General features: G+C 44.1%; 2 protein-coding genes across 4 annotated transcripts; both read right to left on the reverse strand.

The window, feature by feature from the left end:
• Positions 1-54: 54 nt before the first annotated feature.
• LOC143375889 (uncharacterized) lies at positions 55-10,155 on the reverse strand. Of its 3 annotated transcripts, XM_076825502.1 has the most exons (8): positions 9,503-10,155; positions 9,104-9,364; positions 7,304-7,492; positions 6,465-6,795; positions 5,123-5,407; positions 2,687-3,022; positions 937-1,104; positions 55-349 (listed from the first exon to the last, which is right to left on the reverse strand). In XM_076825502.1, exons 3-8 carry the CDS (start codon positions 7,365-7,367, stop codon positions 184-186), a joined length of 1,350 nt encoding a protein of 449 aa, XP_076681617.1. In that variant the 5' UTR covers positions 7,368-7,492; positions 9,104-9,364; positions 9,503-10,155; the 3' UTR covers positions 55-183. The 3 variants fall into 3 exon arrangements, with proteins under 3 accessions (XP_076681617.1, XP_076681618.1, XP_076681619.1); XM_076825503.1 differs by having other exon boundaries at positions 7,304-7,425; positions 9,104-10,155; XM_076825504.1 differs by having other exon boundaries at positions 5,123-5,395; positions 9,104-10,155.
• Positions 10,156-20,220: 10,065 nt separating this feature from the next.
• On the reverse strand, positions 20,221-23,678 carry Abcd (ATP binding cassette subfamily D). The gene is made up of 8 exons (XM_076825633.1): positions 22,687-23,678; positions 22,349-22,587; positions 21,898-22,275; positions 21,725-21,819; positions 21,469-21,652; positions 21,306-21,403; positions 20,564-21,235; positions 20,221-20,470 (listed from the first exon to the last, which is right to left on the reverse strand). The coding sequence occupies exons 1-8, from the start codon at positions 23,235-23,237 to the stop codon at positions 20,423-20,425; spliced, it is 2,265 nt and encodes a 754-aa protein (XP_076681748.1). The 5' UTR covers positions 23,238-23,678; the 3' UTR covers positions 20,221-20,422.

Here is a 23,678-nt window from a genome sequence, read left to right on the forward strand (position 1 = left end):
AGTCAGTCGGGGGACAACATCCTACGAGCATCAACTGCCGCAATTAGCTTTCACTTTTTTTTTTCTTTTTTTTCTCGTTTTATTTTACATTTTCTCCGGTAAGCTCGAGCCGAGTTGAATCACAGGTATTCGACAGCAGAGCGGCAGCACGCGGTTGCTGTCGATGATCGATATCGAGCTGTGTCACGTCAAAGAGCCGCCGTGCACTCTCATATGCCTGTTGAGATTGCCACTCTGGCTGAACCTCAGCAGGCACAGCTTGCACTGGTACGGCTTCTCGCCAGAGTGAATGCGCAGGTGTTTCGTTAGCGTGGAGCTGTCCGAGAATGCTTTCTTGCAGAATCGACACCTGGGGGGGAAAAAAAGAAACAGAATTTTCACCGTTGAAAAGAAGGTAAATCGATTGGTCCAGCAGGGCCCGGTATCAAAATTAATCTATTAACCCGTGGATGGCGAGTAGTTCTGCGCATGTCAGATGCGGGGTCTGTTTTGACCCATTCGCACAACTCGGAATAAGCTATGTTCTTGCTATGATCTAAAGTTTAAGTTTGTATATTTAAATGGGTCGAAATGGACCCTGTATCCATAAAGAATGTTAAACTTGAGATTCTTCTATTTCTTTTGCCAGTGGAAGAGGGAGAAAGTTTCTCTGAATTGTTAGTGTTGTATGCTTAGTCTGCTATGAACGTAAACTACTTCTGTATAGAGATTTTTTCAAATTCATGAATTAGTAAGACTGCAGTGATTGGTACGTTTAAATCTGAAGTAGTTTCGCAGGTTTTGCGCCAGCAGCGCGCTCTGCAGCGGGAGCGCAGGAACTAGTCTGCGACAGACACAATGGCGTGGAACGTGGCGCCAAATTTAAAGTAAGGATGCGACTTCCATATAAGATGTAGAAAATAGTTGGAGTAGGCGACGTAACGAGATGGTACTCACCTGTACGGACGTTCTCCCGAATGCGTTCTCATGTGTGTGGTCACGGAACTACTTTGCGAGAATCTTCGATCGCATACTGGACATCGAAACGGCTTTTCTCCTGAGTGAGTTCTCGCGTGGGCGGTTAAATTCGCGGCTTGGCTGAACGCCTTCGAACACGCGTGACACCTTAAAAAATATACGAACATTTTATTATTAATAAGACTGGTGAGTTACTGGCACGAGATGGACTTTGAATATTTAAAATTTCGCGGTTCGGAGACACTTTTCGATATATCGATCGATTCACTAGTAGAGTATCGAATCGATTATGTTTAAACGCGATCACTAATTGAGTTTTAAATCTGCACACTAAATTCTTGCAGCACTGGTTTCTCAGTCACTTTTACTTAATAATCGAAAAATATTTTACTATTTTATAATCTGAGGCTTCGATTAACTGACGCGTGAAACTCAGTTTAAATTTCCGGTATTTTCTGACACACGAGTGAATATTGAACTAGTGTCTGAACGAATAGAAATAATTATTTATTAAACGTGAAATTACGTGAAGTGTTAGTGCTACTTATGGATTGTTGAATGCCAATCTACCTTTGCGTTGAAACCAAAGCCTGAGATTGCAAAATGGTAAGTGACTTTTCAATTTTTTATGCTGTCAGAAATTTGCATGAAATTAAATATTCCCATTCGGGGGCTCGATTTGAAATCTACTTACAGGAATTTCTTTTTAAAAAATCATAATGCGTAGCATTTTGAAACTTTTCACTTATACCTACTTATTCACGTCTAGTGTCTATTCAGGATTTTTTGGCTGCCAATTGTTAAGAATAATCGAGACAAAATAAGACGAAAATGAAGAGCCAGGAAATTGCGATGGAGGCTTCGTTATTTAGTTATTAATGTTTAAAGAAATCGCGCATTCACTGTCGAAAAACGAAGCATTCATCACTATTTCTACGAGGGTAAGCTGATACCGATGCGTCCTTGTTTTCCGACGACTGTGCGCTGCCCTACGCACGCCACTGATCGCCGGGTTGCCGTGCTTCAGGCGCTCGACACCCGAATTCTTAAGAAACATTAATATCTAAGAAAAGAAGCTTCCACCGCAATTTCCATCGTCTTATTTTCGCACCCTACTCATATTCTACTATTTATTCACAGTCGAGTAAGAACATCCCCTTTAACATTAATAACTAACAAGGGAACATATGGAACTCCCACACGCTGATTTTAGCCACACTCTGCAGAATTGCAGAATAGTGAAAAATATTTGACGCGTATTTTTTGTTATCGGCAATTGCCCACGTTGAAGGGGTGAAAAGAGCCCCTGAACTTGGGGTGTCGAAAACCTATTTTCTGGAATATCTCGAGAACTATTAGGCGGAAGACAAATTTATTTTTTGTGTAGTGTTTTTAATAGACAAATTCATCCCCTGCTCAGGATTTAAAAAAATCCAGAAAATAACTCTTTGAACCCAACTTTAGAAGCTCTTTTCACCCCTTCAACATGGACGATTACTAAGAACAAAAAATGCGCGTCAAATATATTTCCAGTCTCATCAAAATCGTCGTGTGGGGGTTCGATGCGTTCTCTTTAAAAAAAGAACCCCTCCACCGCAATTTCTTTACTCTCAATTTTCCTCTTATTTCGCCAGCCTACTGATTTTCTACTGTCATTCTACTATCCATCCCCAGCCGAGTGGGAATTAAGTGTCTCCCGGTGACAATTCGATTAGCCGCTGCCACCGACCTAAACGGTTTCTCCCCCGAGTGCGTCCTGAGATGGGTCTTGAGGGTGCTGGGCCGCGCATACGATTTCCCGCATATTCTGCAGAGGTTGGGTCTGCCATTGTCGTCGGGTGTGACTGGGTTGCCAGTGGCGCCTATGCAGAGCGCATGCTCGCTGGACAGCTGCAGCCTGGAATGGCCGTGCACAGGGGGATGGGAATGGGGGTGGCTGCCCACGCCGATCAGGCTATTGGCCGGGGGTTGATTCACCCTCGTCTGTTGCTCCACGGGATTATACTGCTGGGCGGGACTTAGCAGGGGCTCCACGCCCCACGCCGACGAATAGCTCTGCTCGTACCTACGCAAACACAGACGAGTTTCTGAATAACTCTGCTCCGGTTACCCCCGAGGGCGCGTGCAACCCCTTGGCCGAGGCAAAATGGCGAGGGGTCGCGTCGCTTCTCAAAGACGGATGCTTTGGTGTCCCGCTGGCGGTATATTCGTGGGAATAATAATTAGCTGCTGGATTTTATCATTTCCTTCGAGGGGGATGGTAGAATTTGGTTGGTCAAATCGATGTACTACTTTGCTTTTAATTTATGAAGATTGCTGATTGATGTCGGTGGAGTATTTTACGAGAGTAGTGCAGGGTGTATTGTAAGTCATTGGAGAATCGGAAAGGAGGTGATGTCTCGAGCAAAAGTATTCCAAAATTGTGGAATATGTACTGTGTCAGGAAATTGTGCAATAACTTGATTTACTTTCCACGAGGAATTACCAGTTATACCATGAATTACGTTCCCCCTGTATGATTCAAATATCAGATACTGAAGAGAAAATGAAGCATGAGAAATTGTGGAAATATTGTGAACTGAGTACAGTTTTCTGCTTCGAGCTTTTACTAAGCACATTCGACTGTACATACAGAAGCTTTCTAATTATCCTTCTTCACATCCGCAGTTAATATCGAAAGAAACCCTGTTCGTACTAGGGCTGGGACTATTCGAATATTTTAATATTCGAATATTTTACAAGTATTCAAATGCTACGAATAAACTTCGAATATTTCGGTATTCGAATGCAATTCGAATATTTCGGTATTCGAATGCTACTCGAATATTGCGGTATTCGAATATTTCGGTATTCGAATAGTATGGTATGAATCATAAATCAAGTTCTTTAGGTTCATTTTTTTACAAGCTTTTATTTAGTTTCAGTTGTGAGTTCGTTAGTTTGTCAGGGTGAAATCTTGTAAGTTAATATTGATCCACTTCAAAATATCCGATCGACTTGAAACTTTGCACACATACATAGTTCCGTTGAAAATACATTATTTTCATTAAGAAGCATGAAATACTTTAAAGTAAAAATTTCGTTTTTAAAAACAAGCTTTTATTAAAATGTACTAAAAAGGAACCAATAATTTTGATACCGGCCCAAATGACTGCCTGAGAAGAATTCCCTCATATGACTAACAATAAACGCGGGAATACTGAAATATTCGAATAGAATTCGAATACTGAAATATTCGAATAGAATTCGAATACTGAAATATTCGAATAGAATTCGAATACTGAAATATTAGAATAGAATTCGAATACTGAAATATTCGAATAGAATTCGAATACTGAAATATTCGAATAGAATTCGAATACTGAAATATTAGAATAGAATTCGAATACTGAAATATTAGAATAGTATTCGAATACTGAAATATTCGAATAGTATTCGAATACTGAAATATTCGAATAGAATTCGAATACTTAAATATTCGAATAGTATTCGAATACTGAAATATTCGAATAGTATTCGAATACCGAAATATTCGAATAGAATTCGAATACCGAAATATTCGAATAGAATTCGAATACTTAAATATTCGAAGTTTACTCGTAGCATTCGAATACTTAAATATTCGAAGTTTACTCGTAGCATCCGAATACTTGTAAAATATTCGAATATTAAATTATCCGAATATTCCCAGCCCTAGTTCGTAGCCCAACCGCATATTCTAACAGCAGCAAAAAACACACGATCCCCAGTCAGTGTCATTAAAAAGGCCAGCTCTTTTATTTCCGCGATACAATCGTGAAACGGAGTATCTATTGGCTCGCGCTGCATTTCGTACGGCTTCCAATAAAGTCTTCATATCTCGCGAACAGTTTTCCCGTGTGAAAAGAATTCAGAAAATCATAGTGTCCTCTGTGATCCGTCCTAAACAAAGCTCGACACATATATCTACCGATTCCCCGCGAAACTGTGTCAAAATGTGCACGATTTTTCACAAAAAGAAATACTCAATCCCGCTTCAAATTTTGGCTCCATAGAAGCCTGATATTTTCTGTTATTTTTTTTTTAAATTTAAATATATTTGAAGCCTTGAAGCACTGTTTGCAAACCACAAAGAGTCTCTCAGACACTGATAAATGAAACTGGAGTGCACGGTAGTTATACTCACCCAGAGTGCATGTTCATGTTCATCGTCATGTTCATGGAAACGTTGACAGACATGGCGGGCGTGGACGCGTAGTGCGTGGGCGGTACAGGTGGACCAAGGTTTTGCGCGTAGTCCTGCGAGTAATGATGCCCGGATCCCCCCGTGGGGTATAATCCTCCAGTAGGACTTCCGGGGTGGACCACGGCGTGTTTCAAAGACAGCAGGACATCCGCGACGCCTTCCCCATTCACGTTGCCCGCCCTTGGCGCGCATTCTCCTCTGGTGCAGCCCCAACTGCAAGGACACCTGATAATTACAAGGAACACCGAGCGTGCTGTCGCAGACGTTCTTGGATCTCTTATCTGGCGTATCATGTTCACTTTCTACGAGGTCAAGTGCCGAAGAATAAATGTGTTGATTGCATTCCCTTGAGATACAAGAGGAGAAGAAGAAAGTAAAGTGGAAGAAGCCGAGGTCTAGGCCTGAAATATTGCACTTGTTAAACTGTAGGCTGTTTACTTTCTGGGAAACGAGGGGTGAATTTATTGGGCAGTTTTGGAAAAGGTGTTTTAGGGAATTGAGTTTAGGGGTGAAGGGTTTTATCTTTTAAGGAATTGAGATTTGATTAATTTGGAAATAGTCTCTAGTTTCTTTAGTGAATTGAAGATAGATTGGAAGAAAGATGGATAAAGTTTCATAGATTGGTTAGAGAAATAAATATTATTGCCCCTGTGGCGAGGAGTAGTCTTGTGAAACTTTTGCGGAAAATAGTATTACGATTCCAAGTAGAAAAGGCAAGCATAAGTCAGACGGAAGCGCGCTCGCGTTCCGAGTTTCGACAATTGTGCATGTCGAGGAAGATCGAATTTTCATGAGGTATTGTTAATGATCTCATCAGAAATTGTTGAAAAGTCTTATAAGACACTTTGATAAAACAACAGGAAATTATTCAATACAACAGCATCCCTAGAAACGTTTAACTAAACCCTGCCAAGGTGTTCTTACAATTCCAAGACCGAAAAATTGTAAGGAACATTAAAAAATAAAACCCAATTAAATCCCCCTTTTTATTGCAAAAAAAATTGCGTAATTCTACTTAGACAAAATGAAACTTCAATTACTATTAGGACGCTTGCAGAGTTCAGCAAAGTATTTCAAGAACACCCTTCGATATACCCCATTCCGGTCACCACAAACGCAGAAGCCCTTCCCGAAGGCTAGCCCCAGAAATAGCTCAGATCTTCGCCGAGAGGAGCAGCTAAATCCCAAGCCTAAGGAAACGAACCCTAACGCCGACCAATGCGATCCAACCGTACCATTCTCCTGCGATTGAACGTGAAAGCGAGGAGCACGAAAGACTCACTTGTAAGTCCCAGAACAGGGGCTGAAGAGCCCAGGTGGCAAAGGGTCCAAGTCCAAAGGTGGCAATGGGAATCCAGCCATGTCGTCCACCCAGAAGCTCGCCCCGAACTCGCTCACCACTTGGTTCTGCCCAGAGTTCTGGATCTGTTGGCTCTGGTCGCCGCCAATGTCCTCTGGGGAGTTCTGCAGGTCCTGCAGACGAAGGGTGCCCTGAAGAGCACCCAGAGCCTCTTCGTTCTGGTTGTCTGTCAAGGTGTCCTCGCTGGTCAACACCCCCAGGGGTCCAGTGCAGAGGCTGGATGGTATAGTCGCCTCGATACTTCCCACCGAACCTTTAGAAACGAATACATCCAGTACAGCATCTGTGCAAAGGAACTCTAAAGGGACACCAAAGCAAAGGAACGTGACAGGACTCCTTTCACAATACGTGGAGCACTTTCAGACAGTGTAACTTAATCTAATGCTTTCAGGCGCGTAGAAATTTTGCAGTACCCTTACAAAAATGATTAGGGGGTAGTAAAAGCTACCCCCTTCTGAGCTACACCCCCCAAAAAAATATCCTTTCGTTCACCAAACACAGTACACTTTGGGACAGCATAACTCAAGCGAATACCCCTGCATCTAATGCTCCGAATCTCCCAGACATTCGAGACCCTGGGATATTTCCAATCGCGAAGGAACAGAAGCCTCAGAAACGGTGTTCCACGCACTCCCGTCGTTAACTTCCAATGGGCCGCACAAAGTAGTTTCGTTAAGGGGCTCGAATCGTCTGTCGCGGAATGCTTCATCGGAATCTCGATCTCCTCTCTGTCTCCTTCAGACAGACACACTGTGGCTCACCTGTGCCGAGGGTGTAGGGCGATTCGGAGGTGTTCACCGCGTGATGATTCTGCAGAAACTCCATCTCTGCGAAATTTCTGCTCGCAGCAGCCCTTAGAAGCACCCCCCTTCAGCCCGCCTCCCTGGAAAACACGCGGGATGGATCGCCTCCTCTCTCTGCGGAGATGTGGTCCAGCCCCTCTGGTCGCCCTAGCAACCGCACATTGCACCGTGAGTGTGACCGACTTCCACCGACGATATGTTTCGCGATATCAACGATACCGCGATCGCCGGCAATATTCCGCGTCTCCGAAAACATTTCGTTTTTCATCCGCGGCAAATTGCAAAACGCCCGGCGCGATTCGGCCGCTCCGAAATAAAAAAAAAAAAAAAAAAATCGCAAACGAACGAAACCCGCCGATGCTTCCGGAAATTGAATTTCAGAGGTCCGCCTTTCGAAGCCCTTTTTTTTCTGCGAAGCGATCGGTTCGGTGGACTTGGAGGCTTTATTTTGTACTTCGTAGTTGGCTCGCAAGGGTAGGTCCCGAAACCGAAAATTCGAAAAATTCTGAAACTTTGCGAATCACTGGGGGATTTCCTCCTGATTACAACGCATTTTTTTTGGCTGCTCAAATTTACTCGAAGGGGGTGAAATTAATCTCTGAAAATTCGGCTATTTTCCGATTTTGCGTTGTAGCTCGCGAAGTGTGAGTGGTAGTAAAAAGTTCCAGGACAAAAGTTACTTCTTTTAATCTAATTTTTACTTCTTTTAATCTAATTAAAAGAAGTAACTTTTGTCTTGGAACTTTTTTTCTACCACTTACACTTCGTTAGATTAAAAGAAGTAACTTTTGTCTTGGAACTTTTTTTCTGCAAAAGTTACTTCTTTTAATCTAATTTTTACTTCTTTTAATCTAATTTTTACTTCTTTTAATTAGATTAAAAGAAGTAACTTTTGTCTTGGAACTTTTTTTTCTACCACTTACACTTCGTTAGATTAAAAGAAGTAACTTTTGTCTTGGAACTTTTTTTCTGCAAAAGTTACTTCTTTTAATCTAATTTTTATTTCTTTTAATCTAATTTTTACTTTTTTTAATCTAATTTTTACTTCTTTTAATTTAATTTTTACTTCTTTTAATCTAATTTTTACTTCTTTTAATCTAATTTTTACTTCTTTTAATCTAATTTTTACTTCTTTTAATCTAATTTTTACTTCTTTTAATCTAATTTTTACATCTTTTAATCTAATTAAAAGAAGTAACTTTTGTCTTGAAATTTTTTTTCTACTACTGACACTTCGCGAGCTATAACGCAAAATCGGAAAGTAGCCGAATTTTCAAGGGTTACTTTCACCCCTTCGAGTGAATTTGGGCAGCAAAAAAAAATTATCTAAACGATCTAAATCTAGCATATAGCGAGATAATTATTTTACAGTTCGCGAGTTATAACACAAAATCTGTAAACAACCGGATTTTCAGCGGTCGATTACACCCCCTTAGAGTGAATTTGGGCGGCGAACAAAAATTCCGTTGTAATCAGGAGGAAATCCCCTACATATTCGCAAAGTTACAGAATTTTTTAAATCCCCGAGTTCGGGATGCTCCCTTGTCGGGTAGTTTTCTAAATTTCAAGATTTCGAATTTTTCTATCAATCGCGTTCGTTAGTGGAATTCCGCATTTATCGGGGCGCGAAAGTCGAAGGTGTTTCGCAGTGGAATTTATTTAAAGAGCATCGGGATCAGCGGAGTCTCATGAATGACTTTGCTCATGAATGACTGAAAGGAAAATGCACGTGCATATGGACCGAGCGTATAGAAGTACCTTTATGGCTTGGAAGACCTGCCGGTTTCCTCTAAAGGCTTCTGCAGAAAATCTGCCAGATATTTTCATTCATAGGCTGAAAAGCATGTGCATCCTTCCACGTGATTCGGCTCCTCATGCCCGGCCACTGCAATTATTATCCACTGTCCCAAACAGTCCTTATCACTCTCGCCTCCCCAGGAAGACTATGTTCTCGGAAGGAAGCTCCCTTCGAACCCCAAAGAATTCCAACGTGCACTTAATACTCCCCAGGCGGCGTGTCTGAAATCCAAGGATCGAAGTCCCCAGGTTCAACACTGTACTAACTCATCACCTCCCTCTAACAAACACTACACATCGTCGCACGAATCCTCAGCGTTCCCAGGCGTCCTTCTTCCTGTTCTTGTATAGATTCTTTACCTTCTTCTCGGACATCTCTGCGCCCTTTCTCGTCTCCAACTGGACGCACACTCCCCTCGATCGCATCTCTCCTCCTGTCACATCTTCGTTCCGATCCCGAGGCACTGGGAGCACATTATTGCACCGCGGGGCTTTCGGCACTGCCCCCTCGACTGTCTTCTAGCTTCGCGTTTAAATCGGCGAAGGTGGGACACCGCAGGGGATGTTTGGCCGCACTTTTCGAACCGCGGTAGAGCTAATGCTGGAAGAGCCGTTCAGGGGCACTACCGCGTGCTGCTGCCATGCTGGCACGATGCCCTGCCAATGTTTCTTGGCTAACTAGAGATCTACCACCTACTATCACCCACTCTCACCCCTTAGTTACTGACTACGTGCCCACACGACCCCACTCCACCGTGGCCCGGCCTCTTCTTCCTTCTCTTTTTCCCTCCACCTCGGCCGACCTCGTCCCACGTGTGCATCGTCCTCTTCCTCCACGTGTGTGCCCCTACCCCCGACGCGTTAACCTTCCCTGGCTCCTCGGCAAGGTGTTTCATAGGCAGACCCGTCATGCTTTTCCACCTCGACACAGTTGGGTCTTTAAACTTGCGGCGAGGATCGCGATTCATGGGTTTGCAGGGATCAGCAGGCAGCTTCAGTTTTTTTTTACACACTTTTTGGTACGTGTTCTGCTTTGTTAAAAATAAAGAATTTGATCTTCCCCTTGGGGTGAAAAGGAGGGAGGTACCCTGAATATGGTAAGTGTTTCGATGAGAAGTCTAAAGATAATTTGCAGCTCGTATTTTTACAGTATCAATTGTAGTCTGGGGACTCCCCTAATTTGGGGGATGTAATATTTAAGGGGGAAGTCACTGTGAAAATTTTCTTTTCACGATTTTTCTTCTTGCGCGGTTTTATGATATTTGGGGCCTCAAAAATATACCTGCACAATTTCAGAGTGGGTCTCGAGAAATTCTGGGTGCTACGGATGGTTTTGTATAGGCAGCGCAGTGCAGTTTCCAAACGGGCGGATTAATAAGTCAGTCAATTTTTATCGGATTCGCTTGAAATTTTCAGGGAATATTCGTAATACAATTATCTTCAGTTAAGCGTACAAGTGTTTTGATCGAATAATAAATATTCATTTAATCGTAACATTGAAAAAACATGATTTTTTGTACTTTTTCTTCCAGATTTCATCTTAAGTCTGCTATTTCTTCAAAAATTAATATTTTTTTAAATCTGCGCGCTTAACTGAAGCTCAGTAGCTTCACGGCGGTCGTGTAACTTTTCAACGTTTGCTCGAAAAATTAATTGTAATATAGTTTAAGAAAACGTTCAAATTTCGACCGCCCGTTTTGTAATTTTATTTTTGCTGAACCCAACGTTACCGTATGTTGTGGTCATACTACCTGAAAATTGTTCAATCTAGAAGCATAAAATATTAGTTAAATATATGTGTTTTCAGTTTGTAATTAATCTTTTTCGTAAAAAGTTACATTTCGTTATAAAAAATACCTTGAAAATATCGCCACAGTGGTTTCCCCCCTTAAGGGAGGATTCTTATTTTTGGGGCTAGACATAACAAAATTTGGGATTTTTGTTTAAGATTCATCTGAAATTTGGACCATATTTTTTATTCATCTTTGAAGAAGTTGCAGGATTCTTTTTTATTAATTAATAACCCTTTGGTGACACTCTGGCTGTGAGTTACCCATAAGCTGATTTTGACGCACCTTCTATGTGCAAAATAAACACCTTCCTTCCAAATCCGACTTACAAACTATTTTTTCTCACAAAATATTATATCTGAACAATAACTCTGTAGATGTTTAGCTTCTAATATTAAAATTTGTAAAAGTTACAATTTTTTAAAGATTTTCTTCGTGTTTTCTCGACATATACTAATCTAGATTTTTTTACAAGAACTGTGATGAAATTTCAATAAAAAAAAACTATTGGAATACATTCTACGGACCATGAAATTGACCCATGATTTTTTTCATAACGATTCGATTCTTTAGTCGAGAATGGCAGTCGTTCAAAAATTGCTCTGGGTGTGAGGCACCCAGGTGCGTCAAAGTTGGCCGGAAAAAGAGGCGCGTCAACGAAGGGTTAATAATGAATATACTAATAATAAAAAAAAACTGCAACTTCTTGAAAGACGCATGAAGACATTGTCCAATTTCCATGCAAATCAAATCGCTGGTTTCTTAAAAAAAAAATCCCAAAATACCCCAAACGTTTTAGCCCCAAAAATAGGCTTCCTCTTAAGATACAGTTCTTTCTAACGTAACTGTCTCATTTCTATCTCTTCTTTGAACCAGAACTGCTGAATATTCTACCGTACCCTCTGCTCGATTAAAGTTCAGCTCACACTTTGCACATTTCCCGCAGCCAGGGGCTGTTTCGGCGAGGCCCGAGCGGCTGTACGCCGGAGCCGGAGGAGGCAAAGCGACGGTTTCAAAACGATATCCATGTCCACGCGAGCGTGTAAGACTCGGGACGTTGGAATACACCGGTTGTCCGTCGATGCCGACGACACGGGATACTAATCGCTCATTCGGCGATCGGTGATCGGGGGCCCTCCTTCGTGCCCCGTCCTCTCCTACACCGATACAACCCCTCCCCTGTACCGCGAGCGGGACGGGGAAGTAGGATATTATTTTCTTCAGATACCATTACCACGCCGATCACGGTGGTCCTGCCTCGCAGACGAGTAGCCCCGATACCCCCGAGATCACTCGCTTGTAATGCCTTCCCTTTCGTGGATTATTGACCAGTGAACGGTGAGCCCGGCTGCGAAACACCCGGACGCCTGCCTAGTACACTCGCGAGCCCACCTCTGCCATCCTCAGCCACAGTCGTCGCCTAAAAGTGGAATCATCCGCTCTCCTCAGGATATCTGTGGGGTATAAGTTCCTTGGGCCCTGAGTGTAGCTTTCAAGGAGCACAAAACTGGCGAATGCTTTGCCAGGAGGACTTCTGGGTTGATTACTGAGCAACTCAGGTGGGTGGCTACCCGGGGAAGTTACCTCCCAACTGAGAATTGAGAGGCCCAGTGGAAAAGGCACATGCCACCACGTGTCCATAGATTTTCGAATCTTAGCTTATTTTTATTTTACTTTATTTTCCTTGGTAAACGAGGATAAGTCCCCATGATATTACAGTTCAGACGGATAAATCGCAAGTTCTGCAGGTTAATATGAACCGAATTTCTGAAGCTGCTTATGCTAACAGCAAATAGGTTTACGTTAGCAAAATATGAGTTAGTACGGTTTACAGGGTCCGAGTTGATCATTGCATAACGCTGTGGAAGAAAAGTCCGTGTGAATCTAAACGATCTCTTAGGAGCATAGAAATTCATCAAATCGAGGAGTTGAGGGCAATTAATAAGGCTGTTTATAATCTGAAAAAGAAAAAATAAGTCACAGCGGCCGTAGCCGTGATGGAGACACCGGTTCTCGTTAGATCACCGAAGTTAAACATCACGGGGCGGTGTACTGGGGAAAGATGGGTGACCACCTTTCTCCCGATGCGCTGCTGCTGCTGGGACCCGAAAGAGAGAGGAGGGAAAAAATGGGACTATAGTTCGTTGGGGAATATAAGCAAAAATTAGCTTGAAACGCCATCTTGCTTAAAACACAGGAAAACAATAAAACATAAAAACAAGTCCGCCTCAACTTTCCTAATCTCAAGGGATCGCAGATTCAGCTGGTTCATGATTAGGTTGTAACCGTGGTCTGTAACTGCCATACTTTGACCTAGCCTGTAAGCAACCCTAAGAAAGCTGTGCTGCACCCTCTCGTAGTAAATTCTCTTCACGCTGAGAAAAAACGAATGCGTAGTGAAAAGGTGCTTGGAGTCACGTGACCTAATTAAATTCTCAGCTAAAATTTGAAAATAGTTGTCATCTACCACCTAATTCAAGTACCGTTTAAAATAGTTGCAATTTCGCGCCGAATTTCCTAGGAAAATTATGCTGCACCCTCTCGTAGTAAATTCTCTTCACGCTGAGAAAAAACGAATGCGTGGTGAAAAGGTGCTTGGAGTCACGTGACCTAATTAATTTCTCAGCTAAAATTTAAAAATAGTTGTCACCTACCAGCTAATTCAAGTACCGTTTAAAATAGTTGCAATTTCGCGCCGCATTTCCTAGGAAAATAATTTCCCCCCAACTTTCATCCCTCTAAAATCATAAAACAGTGGCATACGCCTGTTTCCCATTGGGCCCCTGAATTTTCAAAATCCCCAAAGTCCCGTTACTCTTCGATTATATTCGTCGAATAATGGCCCACCTTCCGCTCGAATTGTTTCAATGCTGAGACGCCAATAAAGTAGGGAGGACACTGAATCAGTAGAGAGATCGAAGTGTTCTGTAAAGATTCAGGAAGCAAGCTCGCTGGAGACTTACTTCCGGAAGGGAGAAAGTGGTCCCCTGATGGAGGCGAGGGTGGAATTTTTTAACGTAAAGTTGCTCGATGAGAGCGTCGCCTCTCACGGGCCAGGGGCGCATCCGACTATCGAATGTCGACGTAATCGCGGCCGTCAGGCCGGACACCTGACAACGTAGTTCCGACGTGGACACAGGAAGAGGAAGTCGACCGCACTGGCGGCGTTCTGGCGTCGACCGTGTGTCACCATCGAACTCGAAATACGTTAGAATGCCCGGGGATCGGGTTCGCCTATCTCTCCCTCGATAGGCACCCCCGAATCGATTGCCATGCTTCTTTCGACGAGGTAGGATGCGCAAATGACATCGCGAAAGATGGTTGGGTCAGGCCTGGGCCAGATATGGGTCAGGCCTGGGCCAGATATGGGTCAGGGATTTATATGTCTCTTAGTAATTGCAAGGGTAGGTATCATGTTTTATAGAATTAGCCCAGTGCTTCCCAATCCTTTTTGAGTCAAGATCCCCTTTTATAATATTCAAATAACTTGCAACCCCCCTGTACAAGGTAAGGTAAATTTAATAGATTAAAGAAAACACATTAAAAATTGGCACTTCAGAATAATTCTAACTTGCTAATATTGAAATAAAAAACAGTGGCGACCCCCCAGAAAACAGGTCGTGACCCACAGGTTGGGAATCACTGATTTAGCCACTATATTCGAGTGTTTGGAGGAAAGCAGTAGAATAATAATCATAACTAATATAATTAGTCAAATAAATAATAAGGATCGACATAAAAAAATTCTACAAATTTAAAGATGCCTCCTTATATCCCAAAAGAGTTTAACGCAATATTAACAATAGTTTTTTTATTTTTTTTTTTTATTATTCTTCAACATTAGCCCCCTTTCTACTCTTGGTAGCTACCCCTCTCCATTACTATTCCAATGCCACGATCCCAATCTGCTAAAATTTCTCCTCCTGCTCTGCAAAGTACCAAAGTCTTCAAATCACCCCCGTAATAATAGTAAGAGGAGGATATCGTGAATGTAATATTACGAATCGACAGGAAAGCGCAGAGAAATCGACATGGGACAGGGGAAAGGGCAGATAGATAGAGGGACAGAGATGAAAGGGGTCGGGGTGTAAAGATGAGAAGACAGAGGGGGGTGATAGAAGAGAGGAGAGCTCGCTGCGCGGCGAGCGTGCACCCCGGGTATTGGCTTACACTTCCAGCCGATTGGGCCCACGGTATTTACGCAGGACCCCGTAGAAAACCGGACCCCGCCCTCGGCCTTTCGGCCGTAACGTGCAATTCCACGGAACTGTAACGTTTCCAGGCGACCTGGACGAAGTTCCTTGCACCGCGACATTCCTCCCCCAGACGACGGGCGTGGAAGGGCGGGCGGGTGGTGGGGTGGGCCGTGGGAGAGATTATTTCATCGGTGACGTATTAACTGGCCGAACATTGGCAGTTAATTATTATTTATTCAGAAAGAAACAGCACAACCATTTTACGCGTTTTTACACTTTTAGTACGATCACAAAAGATGCAATCATATAATAGGATACTTAACACTAAATACAACCGCCGCATCGGTTGCTTTTATCATTTTTAGTTTTTGTGTGTTTATAATTTTCTTATTTTTGCAATTGGACACATGCGCGTCTGTGGCCTTTATTTAAAGTAGGTAATTTTTGTAAAAAAAAATTGTCTACTACGATGAATGTGCTGTGTAGTTATGCTAATCTTAATAGATAAAGCAGAAAGTGTTTGTCTTTCGCCTAAAAACTTTCGAACGGTAAACTCTGGGATCACGAAATGTGCCTCGGCTCATTATGCCTGACTAATCCAGATGAATGTGACCATTTTCACAAAAAAATAAAAAATTTTTTTTTTCATAAAATCAGAATCTAAATTTCGGGCGAAGCCGAATAGTAAAGCTAGTATACTATAATGGTACTTTACATTAATAAATTGAAGCAAATATATACTTACATTACTTGTACGTAAAAATGACTGAAGTAAATAGTAGAAATTTTTATTATGTGTTATAGGGTAAACTCTTGAAAGGTTCTAGAGTTAAAGCAAATGTGAAAATCTTCATTTTTATATCTACAAAAACCTACCAATTTTCCTCCAGTTTACGGTAGTTGCTTCAATGCAGGCTCGAGGGGAGGCTAGTCTAAATGCAAACTGGGAAATTAGCTTAACCTACGTCGGGTCATTTATGACCCATGCTAAAATTTTCGTAATACGGTCTTTGGAAATGTTTCTCTACCAACTTTTTAACTTACCACGCCACTAGGGGATTTTTTTAAATGGCACTATATAATTTAGAATACTTGGAAGAGAAGAAATAAAATAAATTTAGAAGGAATAAATAATTTCTCTCAATTCGCTGTCTGCAAAATATTTCTTTCTTGTATTCATCAGAGGGCTTCCGTTTAACTAAATAAATACTACATTCTTTTGTACAGTAACATACATAAGGGCCGGGTCATAAGTGACCCAGCATCGGACGAGGGTTGTTAATTTTATTCAAAACAGCATCGGTGGTTCAACAACTGATACTATATCCTTATCGATCCTCTCCACGAGCTATCACTGTTGCTAGGGAGACTCGAGCAGCTTCAAAACAATAGAAGCGAAAAACTACAGGCTGTTTAATAAATGTTACCACATTTAAGGGAGCACCCTTGGATTCGTTTACGTTTCCAGCCAATTTACGTATCGAGAATCGTTCGCTCGATACTGCAGATTGCAACCAGGCAATGCACCCTCTTTAAGCCAGCGTTACAGTGCAGCCACACCTGTGTTTGCTCGCACCTGAAATCAAAGAGGCGATTACATTCCCGTCATCGTTACAAGAGAAGCAAACACGCACCGTGCATCCGCCTTGTTCACGTGCGCGCGTTTGGTGGCCACGCCGGCCGGGTTGCATCGCCGACCAACCCTACGAATACCTCTTCCCTAAATACTTTGGGCAAATACGGTAGTCGCGGGATATAGGGGGCACTCGTTCGAGTTTCTTAAGGTAATTACAGTCGAACAAAACCGAATTGAATTCACTGCTAAAGCCTCGTTCACATTAGTCAAGTTGTATTCCAAGCCAAGCAGGGGTGAAAGAATCTCTACTTAGCTTGAAACTTGAAACATCGAATTCCACTTGCGCCCAAACCGCCCGTGATTTTCATTAAAGTAGGTTTTCCTATACGCGACTGGACGCAGCGCCAAGAATTTCAAAATCGATTTTCTCGAAAATTAAGCGCGATATCAAAAAAAGTTACTCTTTCTTTTCTACTTACAACAAGTACATAAGTCGAAAAAAAGGAATACAATTTTTTGATACAGCGCTTCGTTTTCGAGAAAATCGACTTTGAAATTCTCGACGATGCGTCCAGTCGCGTTTAGGGAAACCTACCCTAATGAAAATCGTAGGCGATTTAGGCGTAAGTGGAAGACACTTGAAGGGATGTTAGTGAAGGTTCGCATTGGTAATGTAGAATCAAGCGTTAAAGTCAAGTAACTAATATGAACGAGGCCTATTTTTCATTTTTTTTTTCAATTTTCGAGCTGCTCAACATCTCTTGTAAAACCCTTAAACCACCTGAAAGCTGAACTAAGCTATGCTATGTCTACTTATGCTATAAAACAACAAAAAAACAGCACAGCATAGCTCAGCTTTTCGTGCAAACAGTTCTCTAAGAACATACATATTGAAATTAATTTTTTAAAACTTAGCGCAGCATAGCTTAGCTTATCTCTCAAGTGGAGACCCGGCTTAAGTCACTCGATCCGCCTTAAACGAACACACCCAGCCAAGTTGAAACGCTGTTGCAATTCGAACGGGACTTAATACAGCAGATTTATCCAAACTGTATTTTCCCAAATATCGTTTCAGTCGCGGCAGAATGGTGCACCCACCGTGAACGCGCTCGCAGCGGCCACGCGGGCTTGAGTGATGAGCCCCGGCGATGAGATGACAGTGACGGTATTGTTCGGGATGGAAAGTTGCACCCGCCGGGTCCCATCTCCCTCTGCCAAAGTGATTGCCCATCGGATAATCTGCCGCGGCACGATAAAGCCCGCTTTGAACGATGGAGATGTTACCAAATACGTCACGGGTACTTAATTACGTTTGCGGCGTACCACCTCTTGCGGCCGGGAGCAAGGTGGACGTAATCACGAGGCAGAGCCACCGGACCCCTGCGGTTTTCTCTTTCACAAGTCACACGAAAGCTTCACGGCCCGTGGACCAGTTGGACGACATCCCTCCTCGCCCGCGCGACGGTAATTAATTACTCCGCATTACTTGGCACGCGATGGCCGGCGCCTAAGTGGTACCACAACCGTTCGTTACTCTTAATTACCATATCTTCGCCATTTCGCACCTCCCGCTTAAATACACTGGCCAGCCAGTTCCCCCGAAAGCCGCCGCAAATTCCCAGAAGAGTTTGCCAAAATGGGGGTAGCTGTGCGCAGGACGCCTTAATCGCGCAGCGGGCCGCTTTGCGGGCCCGGGAGCCGCTTTGTCGCCGGGAAATCCCATCGTACGAGAAGATAGCGATCGGCTAGTGGGTTTATTGCGCTCTTTACGAGATGTTTGGCGTACGCGGCGACGCTGGCGGCCGGCTGGCACGCGCCGTCTGTAATTCAATCGGCTATTTCGACCTGGCGGGCGAGGGGGGCGGCGGTGGTGGTTTTAATCCCCCCTCCGGAGGAACTGTTACAAACGGCTCCTTTCGCTAATCATCCCGGCGACTCCCGCCTTATTTTCTTAGCCGGCCAGTCGGACAGATGCACCGGGCTGCTCTTCGCCTTCAACCCTTCTCGAAAGTAACGAAACTCGATACGAAGACGTGCCGTATTTAAATCGCTGGCTGCGACTGCGGCCCAGGGGTAAAAACAACAGCCTGGTCGTTGGTTTCTAAGTAAGCAACGGGAGGAAATCTTAGCCTCACCCTGTGGACGAAATTAAGAAATAACGCTCGGTGCCATTTATTGCAACCCGCCAGTACTCTTAGGGGTGTATTGCACCGCGATCGGTTTTAGGTTTAATATTTCGTCAGGAGACGTACAGCATCCGTTGCCGGGGTGCCGATGGAGGAGCTGCTGGCTAGAGGCAGCTCTAATTGCGCCAGCATTCCCGAATTGCTTTAAAGCATTAGCACGAGCGTCGCAGAGAGAGGTATACAACCCTCCAAGATGGCTGCCCCCGGGGCGTATCGACGTTTGGCGTTTGCAGGGTTTCCCAGAGGTAAGCTCATCGGAAATTGCGGGTCTTCCCTCCCCCGGCATCCCCCCCCTCCCGCCGCCTTTGCTGGCCCTTCAAAACAAAGAAACACACGTAATTAAATTTTTGCCCGGACACAAATTAATGTGCGCCCACCACTCTTACAACGGCGCTTGGTCGCAGCTGCGCCATCGCCAAAGCGAGTTTAATCCGCCATCCAGCTTTTAATCGAGCTTCTCTCTCTAACCTTTCTTTCCCTCTCCTTTTTCAATATTCCTCTCATCGCTGCTACTTTGCCTCTTTATTCTTCTCCGACTGGGATACCCGCGTTTGGATTTTGCAAATTTTTTGTTGAAAGTCCTGAGAACTTACAAGCATCCGGTGTCTGTAGGTAAAGGGTCTCTCTGAAATGTATAGCGTGTTCTAAGTTTGTTGCTTGAAACAGTTTCCCTGCTCTCAGTATTAAATTTCATGCTCTTCAGTCACATGCACACGTTTCTTTAGATCTCTAATTAACTTGGTAGCTATCTCAAAGAGATGAATCACTCTTTGAGTGCACTTGGAATAAACATATTTTTATTGAGCAGTGGAAAGTACTTCTTTCTAGTTCTGGAAGTAGAGGAAATATATCAGGTAACGGAGCCAGATGGGAAATATTGTTTATTGAATATTATTTATCAGAACTGATACATAATCTGTTGCTTTTCGCAGACTGATAAGAGTGTTATTTACATTGATTGAAATGGATATTTATCGATTATAGATTACGGGTTTCATTCTTTGCACGATTTTGCACTGGCTGGTTTTTAAACTGTGCGATGGTGATTTTTCTGAGTCGTCTTGAAATAAATGGATGGTTCTTTGCACAGAAATGATAAACTAATTATTCGTTTGGGATGCAGTATCCGAGCAAGGTAAATGCGAAGCCTAATTAGCAAATTGAATATTCCATTCCCTACAAAAAAAGTAGTTATCCAGCTTGTAAATATTCAGTGGTACTATTATCATTCTCACGATTATATTTTTACAAGTTCGTGGACTATATATTTCACTCTCGCCGAGTTCCCACTGTGTCCGGCTCGAATCGATAAATAAATAACGCCGGGGCATAGGTATATCCAAACACTTTTTATTTACGCTTCGTGTCATTAAATAGCAATGTCTTCCTTATACAAAAATAAAGTATTTAATTAGAAACGGCTGAGAAACATCTGTACAAAATACAACTTTCAGAAACATATTTACAATCGGGCGGACCTCTACTAGAATAAAATTCACTAAAGGCAACTCGAGCATCCCGTCGCGATCATCTCAGCTGATCCCGACTTTCGCGTCCTCTGGATGGATGTCCCGAAGCTCCTGGATCAGAAAATTAATATGTTAGAAACTGAATCCGTACATTAGAAACTATTCTAAGTGCCGGGCTCGCGTTAAGCAATTTGAGAAACGTACGTGCAACATCTGACAGTGGCCTCCTTTCACCTCGCGTTGCTCGGTTGTTTCTTGGCGAGCTTGACTTATCAAAAGCGTTGCGCCGTTCGCGTCCAACGGGCCAAACATCCAGCCGCCTTCCCCGTCGAAGCGTAACAATAGCTTGTGGTATTTCCCAAGCGAGGCCACGCGATGAGTAATGGTCAACAGAGTGATGCCTTTTCTTTTGGCAGTCTCGTATATCACCGCCTCAGCTTCGAGGCTCACGGCACTGGTGCACTCGTCCAGCAACGCGTACTGCGGCGCGTGATAAAACAGACGAGTCATGGCGAGCCTCTGTTTCTCGCCGCCGGAAAGAGTGGAGTCCCAGTCGCCGAAAGCGTCTAGCCCTTCCGGTTCCCTTTCCGCCAGACTGCGCAAATCCACTTCTTCTAGCAACTTGAGAAGCTCCTCGTCCGAGCAGTTCTCTGTGTGCGACTCCGCCGGGTATATGATTTGGTCCCGCAGACAGCCAACCGTCATGTACGGTTTTTGTGGAATATAGAATAACGCTGGCCTCCCGCTTTGGGAGGATTCCGCGGGTCTTATTAAAGTCCCACCGTATACTGGCCACAGCCCAGAGATAATGCGGAACAGCGAGCTCTTGCCACATCCGTTGGGCCCAGTGATCAATATGTGATCGCCTGGCTTTATCTGCAAACGCGAGCGATTAGTTTTTATAGAGTTTTCATGCGGAGGTTAGATGATAGGGGCTGGGACTTACACGGATGGTTAACTTAGGTACGATGACCTCGCAGTTTGGTGTGACTATAGGCACGTCGATTAAACTTATACTGCCATCTACGCTCTCTTGTACAATTCCTGGGAAGAATGGTTTTTGTTTGCGCTGAATGATTCAGATTTTTATTATGATATTTGGAATTTACCTTTTATTACCGGTGTGCCATCTTCTAACTCGATTATCTTCTCTATGGTATTATTTGCCGTACCGTTTGTTAGTCTCAGTGGGCTACTGACAATATTTCTCCTATATTTACATAGCGCGGCATCTTTAAATACATCTAACATCTCACTGACTCGTTCTGCGTACCCTGCTAGCGCTACTAGTTCCTATGATAGGTTAATGTTTAGTATTTCACAATGTAATTACAGATGAGTCAGTGGTTCTGGAAGGTTTCTCACTTTATAAGACGACATAAGTCTTTCTACAGCGTCCGCGCCAGAACTTAAGAGATTTTTAGACGTCGTCAAGTATCTGGTCCTTTCGCCAACTCCACCTGTGTCACGCGTAAACAGTTTAATCAGTATTTCACTTGCAATTGATAGAAAAGGATTTTATATTTCTATACACGTACCGTCGCCATCGTCTGCAGAAGTTTTACTCCTCGATGTGACCGTAGTGTAAAGAAGGGGCATGGCGATGACGAGAAGTCCAGTTCCAGACCACACGTATTTCATGAGCAGTTGCTCCAGCATCACGTACCACAATTTCAGCGCTAGCACCCTTCTTAAATGCGATATGAGGGACTTGTACGCAGTGGTTAGATACCGATGCTCCGTACAGTGTCCGCCGTAGAATGCAATTTCCTCTGCGTGAGCACTGATTCGAGCATGAGCCTCTCTTAATCGTCCACGTCTGGATGCTTCTTCAGCCACCAGTTGGCCAAACTTGGGCGAAGCGAGACGTAGGATCTGCCCCGTCAGAGCGATTACTGCTGACGCTAGTAACGGGCCTGTAAGAAAATTGAAAATTACATTTCCATACCAGGGTGTGGTGTACTCACTGATTCTTAATGCTCGTGTCACCTTGTATGCTCCTGGCCCCCATTTTAGATGAGAAAGAGATAAGCGCGAGGCCCACTAGGGCACAGTCTAACAGCGGCTTAGTTAAACTCGAATACAGATGCGCCACAGAACTAGCCAGTTCAGACAAGTCATCCGTCAGTCTTTGCTCAGCGCCTCCGAGCCTATTGTCCAACGCAGCCACTCTGTAGTAAGTCTGTTGGCTCAGATACATGTTGTAAGCGTGCTCCACCAGACGTCCCCTTGAATGCACAGTGAAGAAGAGACTTATTGGTAACACCTAATTCACCTAAACTAATATTATTCGTATATTACACACTAATATGTTCATGCAAATGTACCTAAAGCTAAGAGCCAACCGGCCTTCCAGGTATCTGATAGCTGAATTGACAAACGTCGCGGGGAGAGCTATGGCGAACCACCTCGCCATCATCATGAAGAACCCCCGCAAGTCCCTGAGGACGATCCTCTTGACGATCTGGCCCTCTAAAGTGGCCACGTAGACCGAGAGGAACGTCCTGGTGAGGAGCGTGAGAGTGGCGCAAGTCAGCAAGCCGGCCTCCCGCGTTCTCCAGCCAGGGACCATGATCTTCAGCAACGCGATCAGCTGTTTAACAAACTCCCGGTCCAGTCCAACGCTCGGCTTCCCCGCCGCGCCAGTGGCTTTCCCATTGGCGACATCGTTCTTGCGCCGGCTCTTCGCTTTAGGAGGCTCGCTCCTCTGCTTCTTCCGCTGCTGGTACTGGGCTAAGCCGGAGGTGACCAGCGGGTAGCCTACCTTAAGGAGATAGAGCGTCGTTACCGCTCCGACAACGCCACGCGTTAGCAGCTCCTGCCTGATGCCGTATTTGGCGGACGTCTTGTCGATCAGCTTTGAGAACACCGACGACATCCTGCCAGTAGCCGCACTCTCATCGGAGTGTGCCCGTGCAGCGTGACGTAAAGAAGTGTCTGCTCGTGGCCGTTTAATCGAACGGCGGCTCGAACGTGAATAACTCGTCAACGGAAGCTGCTCGTCATGATGCGTGTGCCTGCACCGCTCCCAACGTCTTCCCTCTTGCTCTGGCCGAAGCGTCGCTGTTATCACGCGTGTATCCCTGTCGTTGGCACTTGGTACGCGCGGAGCGAGCGAGAAGGCGACGCCACACGCGATCCACGTACACCGGCCAGCAGCTGGCGACTGCTCGTCACGTCTCTCCTCGCAGTGTGCCTCTCCGTTCTCTTTTGGACCCTCTCCTCGACGGCAACAGGCAACTCCGTGACTGGTTGTCTATCGCTGGACTTGGTCCCGAGCTCGTCGACCGAGTACGTCACTCCTCGTTGCCTCTGTGCT

The sequence above is a fragment of the Andrena cerasifolii genome, chromosome 13 (genome assembly GCF_050908995.1).
Source record: "Andrena cerasifolii isolate SP2316 chromosome 13, iyAndCera1_principal, whole genome shotgun sequence".
NCBI classification, from domain to species: domain Eukaryota; kingdom Metazoa; phylum Arthropoda; class Insecta; order Hymenoptera; family Andrenidae; genus Andrena; species Andrena cerasifolii.

Bases quoted from the DNA above. Each gene is read 5' to 3' on its own strand.
- Abcd (XM_076825633.1), bottom strand. From the start codon at position 23,237: ATGTCGTCGGTGTTCTCAAAGCTGATCGACAAGACGTCCGCCAAATAC. The intron at 22,588-22,686 runs GTACATTTGCAT...TGTGCATTCAAG, and splicing joins CGGTTGGCTCTTAGCTTTAG to GGGACGTCTGGTGGAGCACG. The intron at 20,471-20,563 runs GTACGTTTCTCA...TTTCTGATCCAG, and splicing joins GCCACTGTCAGATGTTGCAC to GAGCTTCGGGACATCCATCC.
- LOC143375889 (XM_076825502.1), bottom strand. From the start codon at position 7,367: ATGGAGTTTCTGCAGAATCATCACGCGGTGAACACCTCCGAATCGCCC. The intron at 5,408-6,464 runs GTGAGTCTTTCG...TGTAATTATCAG, and splicing joins CCCTGTTCTGGGACTTACAA to GTGTCCTTGCAGTTGGGGCT. The intron at 3,023-5,122 runs GTGAGTATAACT...GTGTTTGCGTAG, and splicing joins AACATGAACATGCACTCTGG to GTACGAGCAGAGCTATTCGT.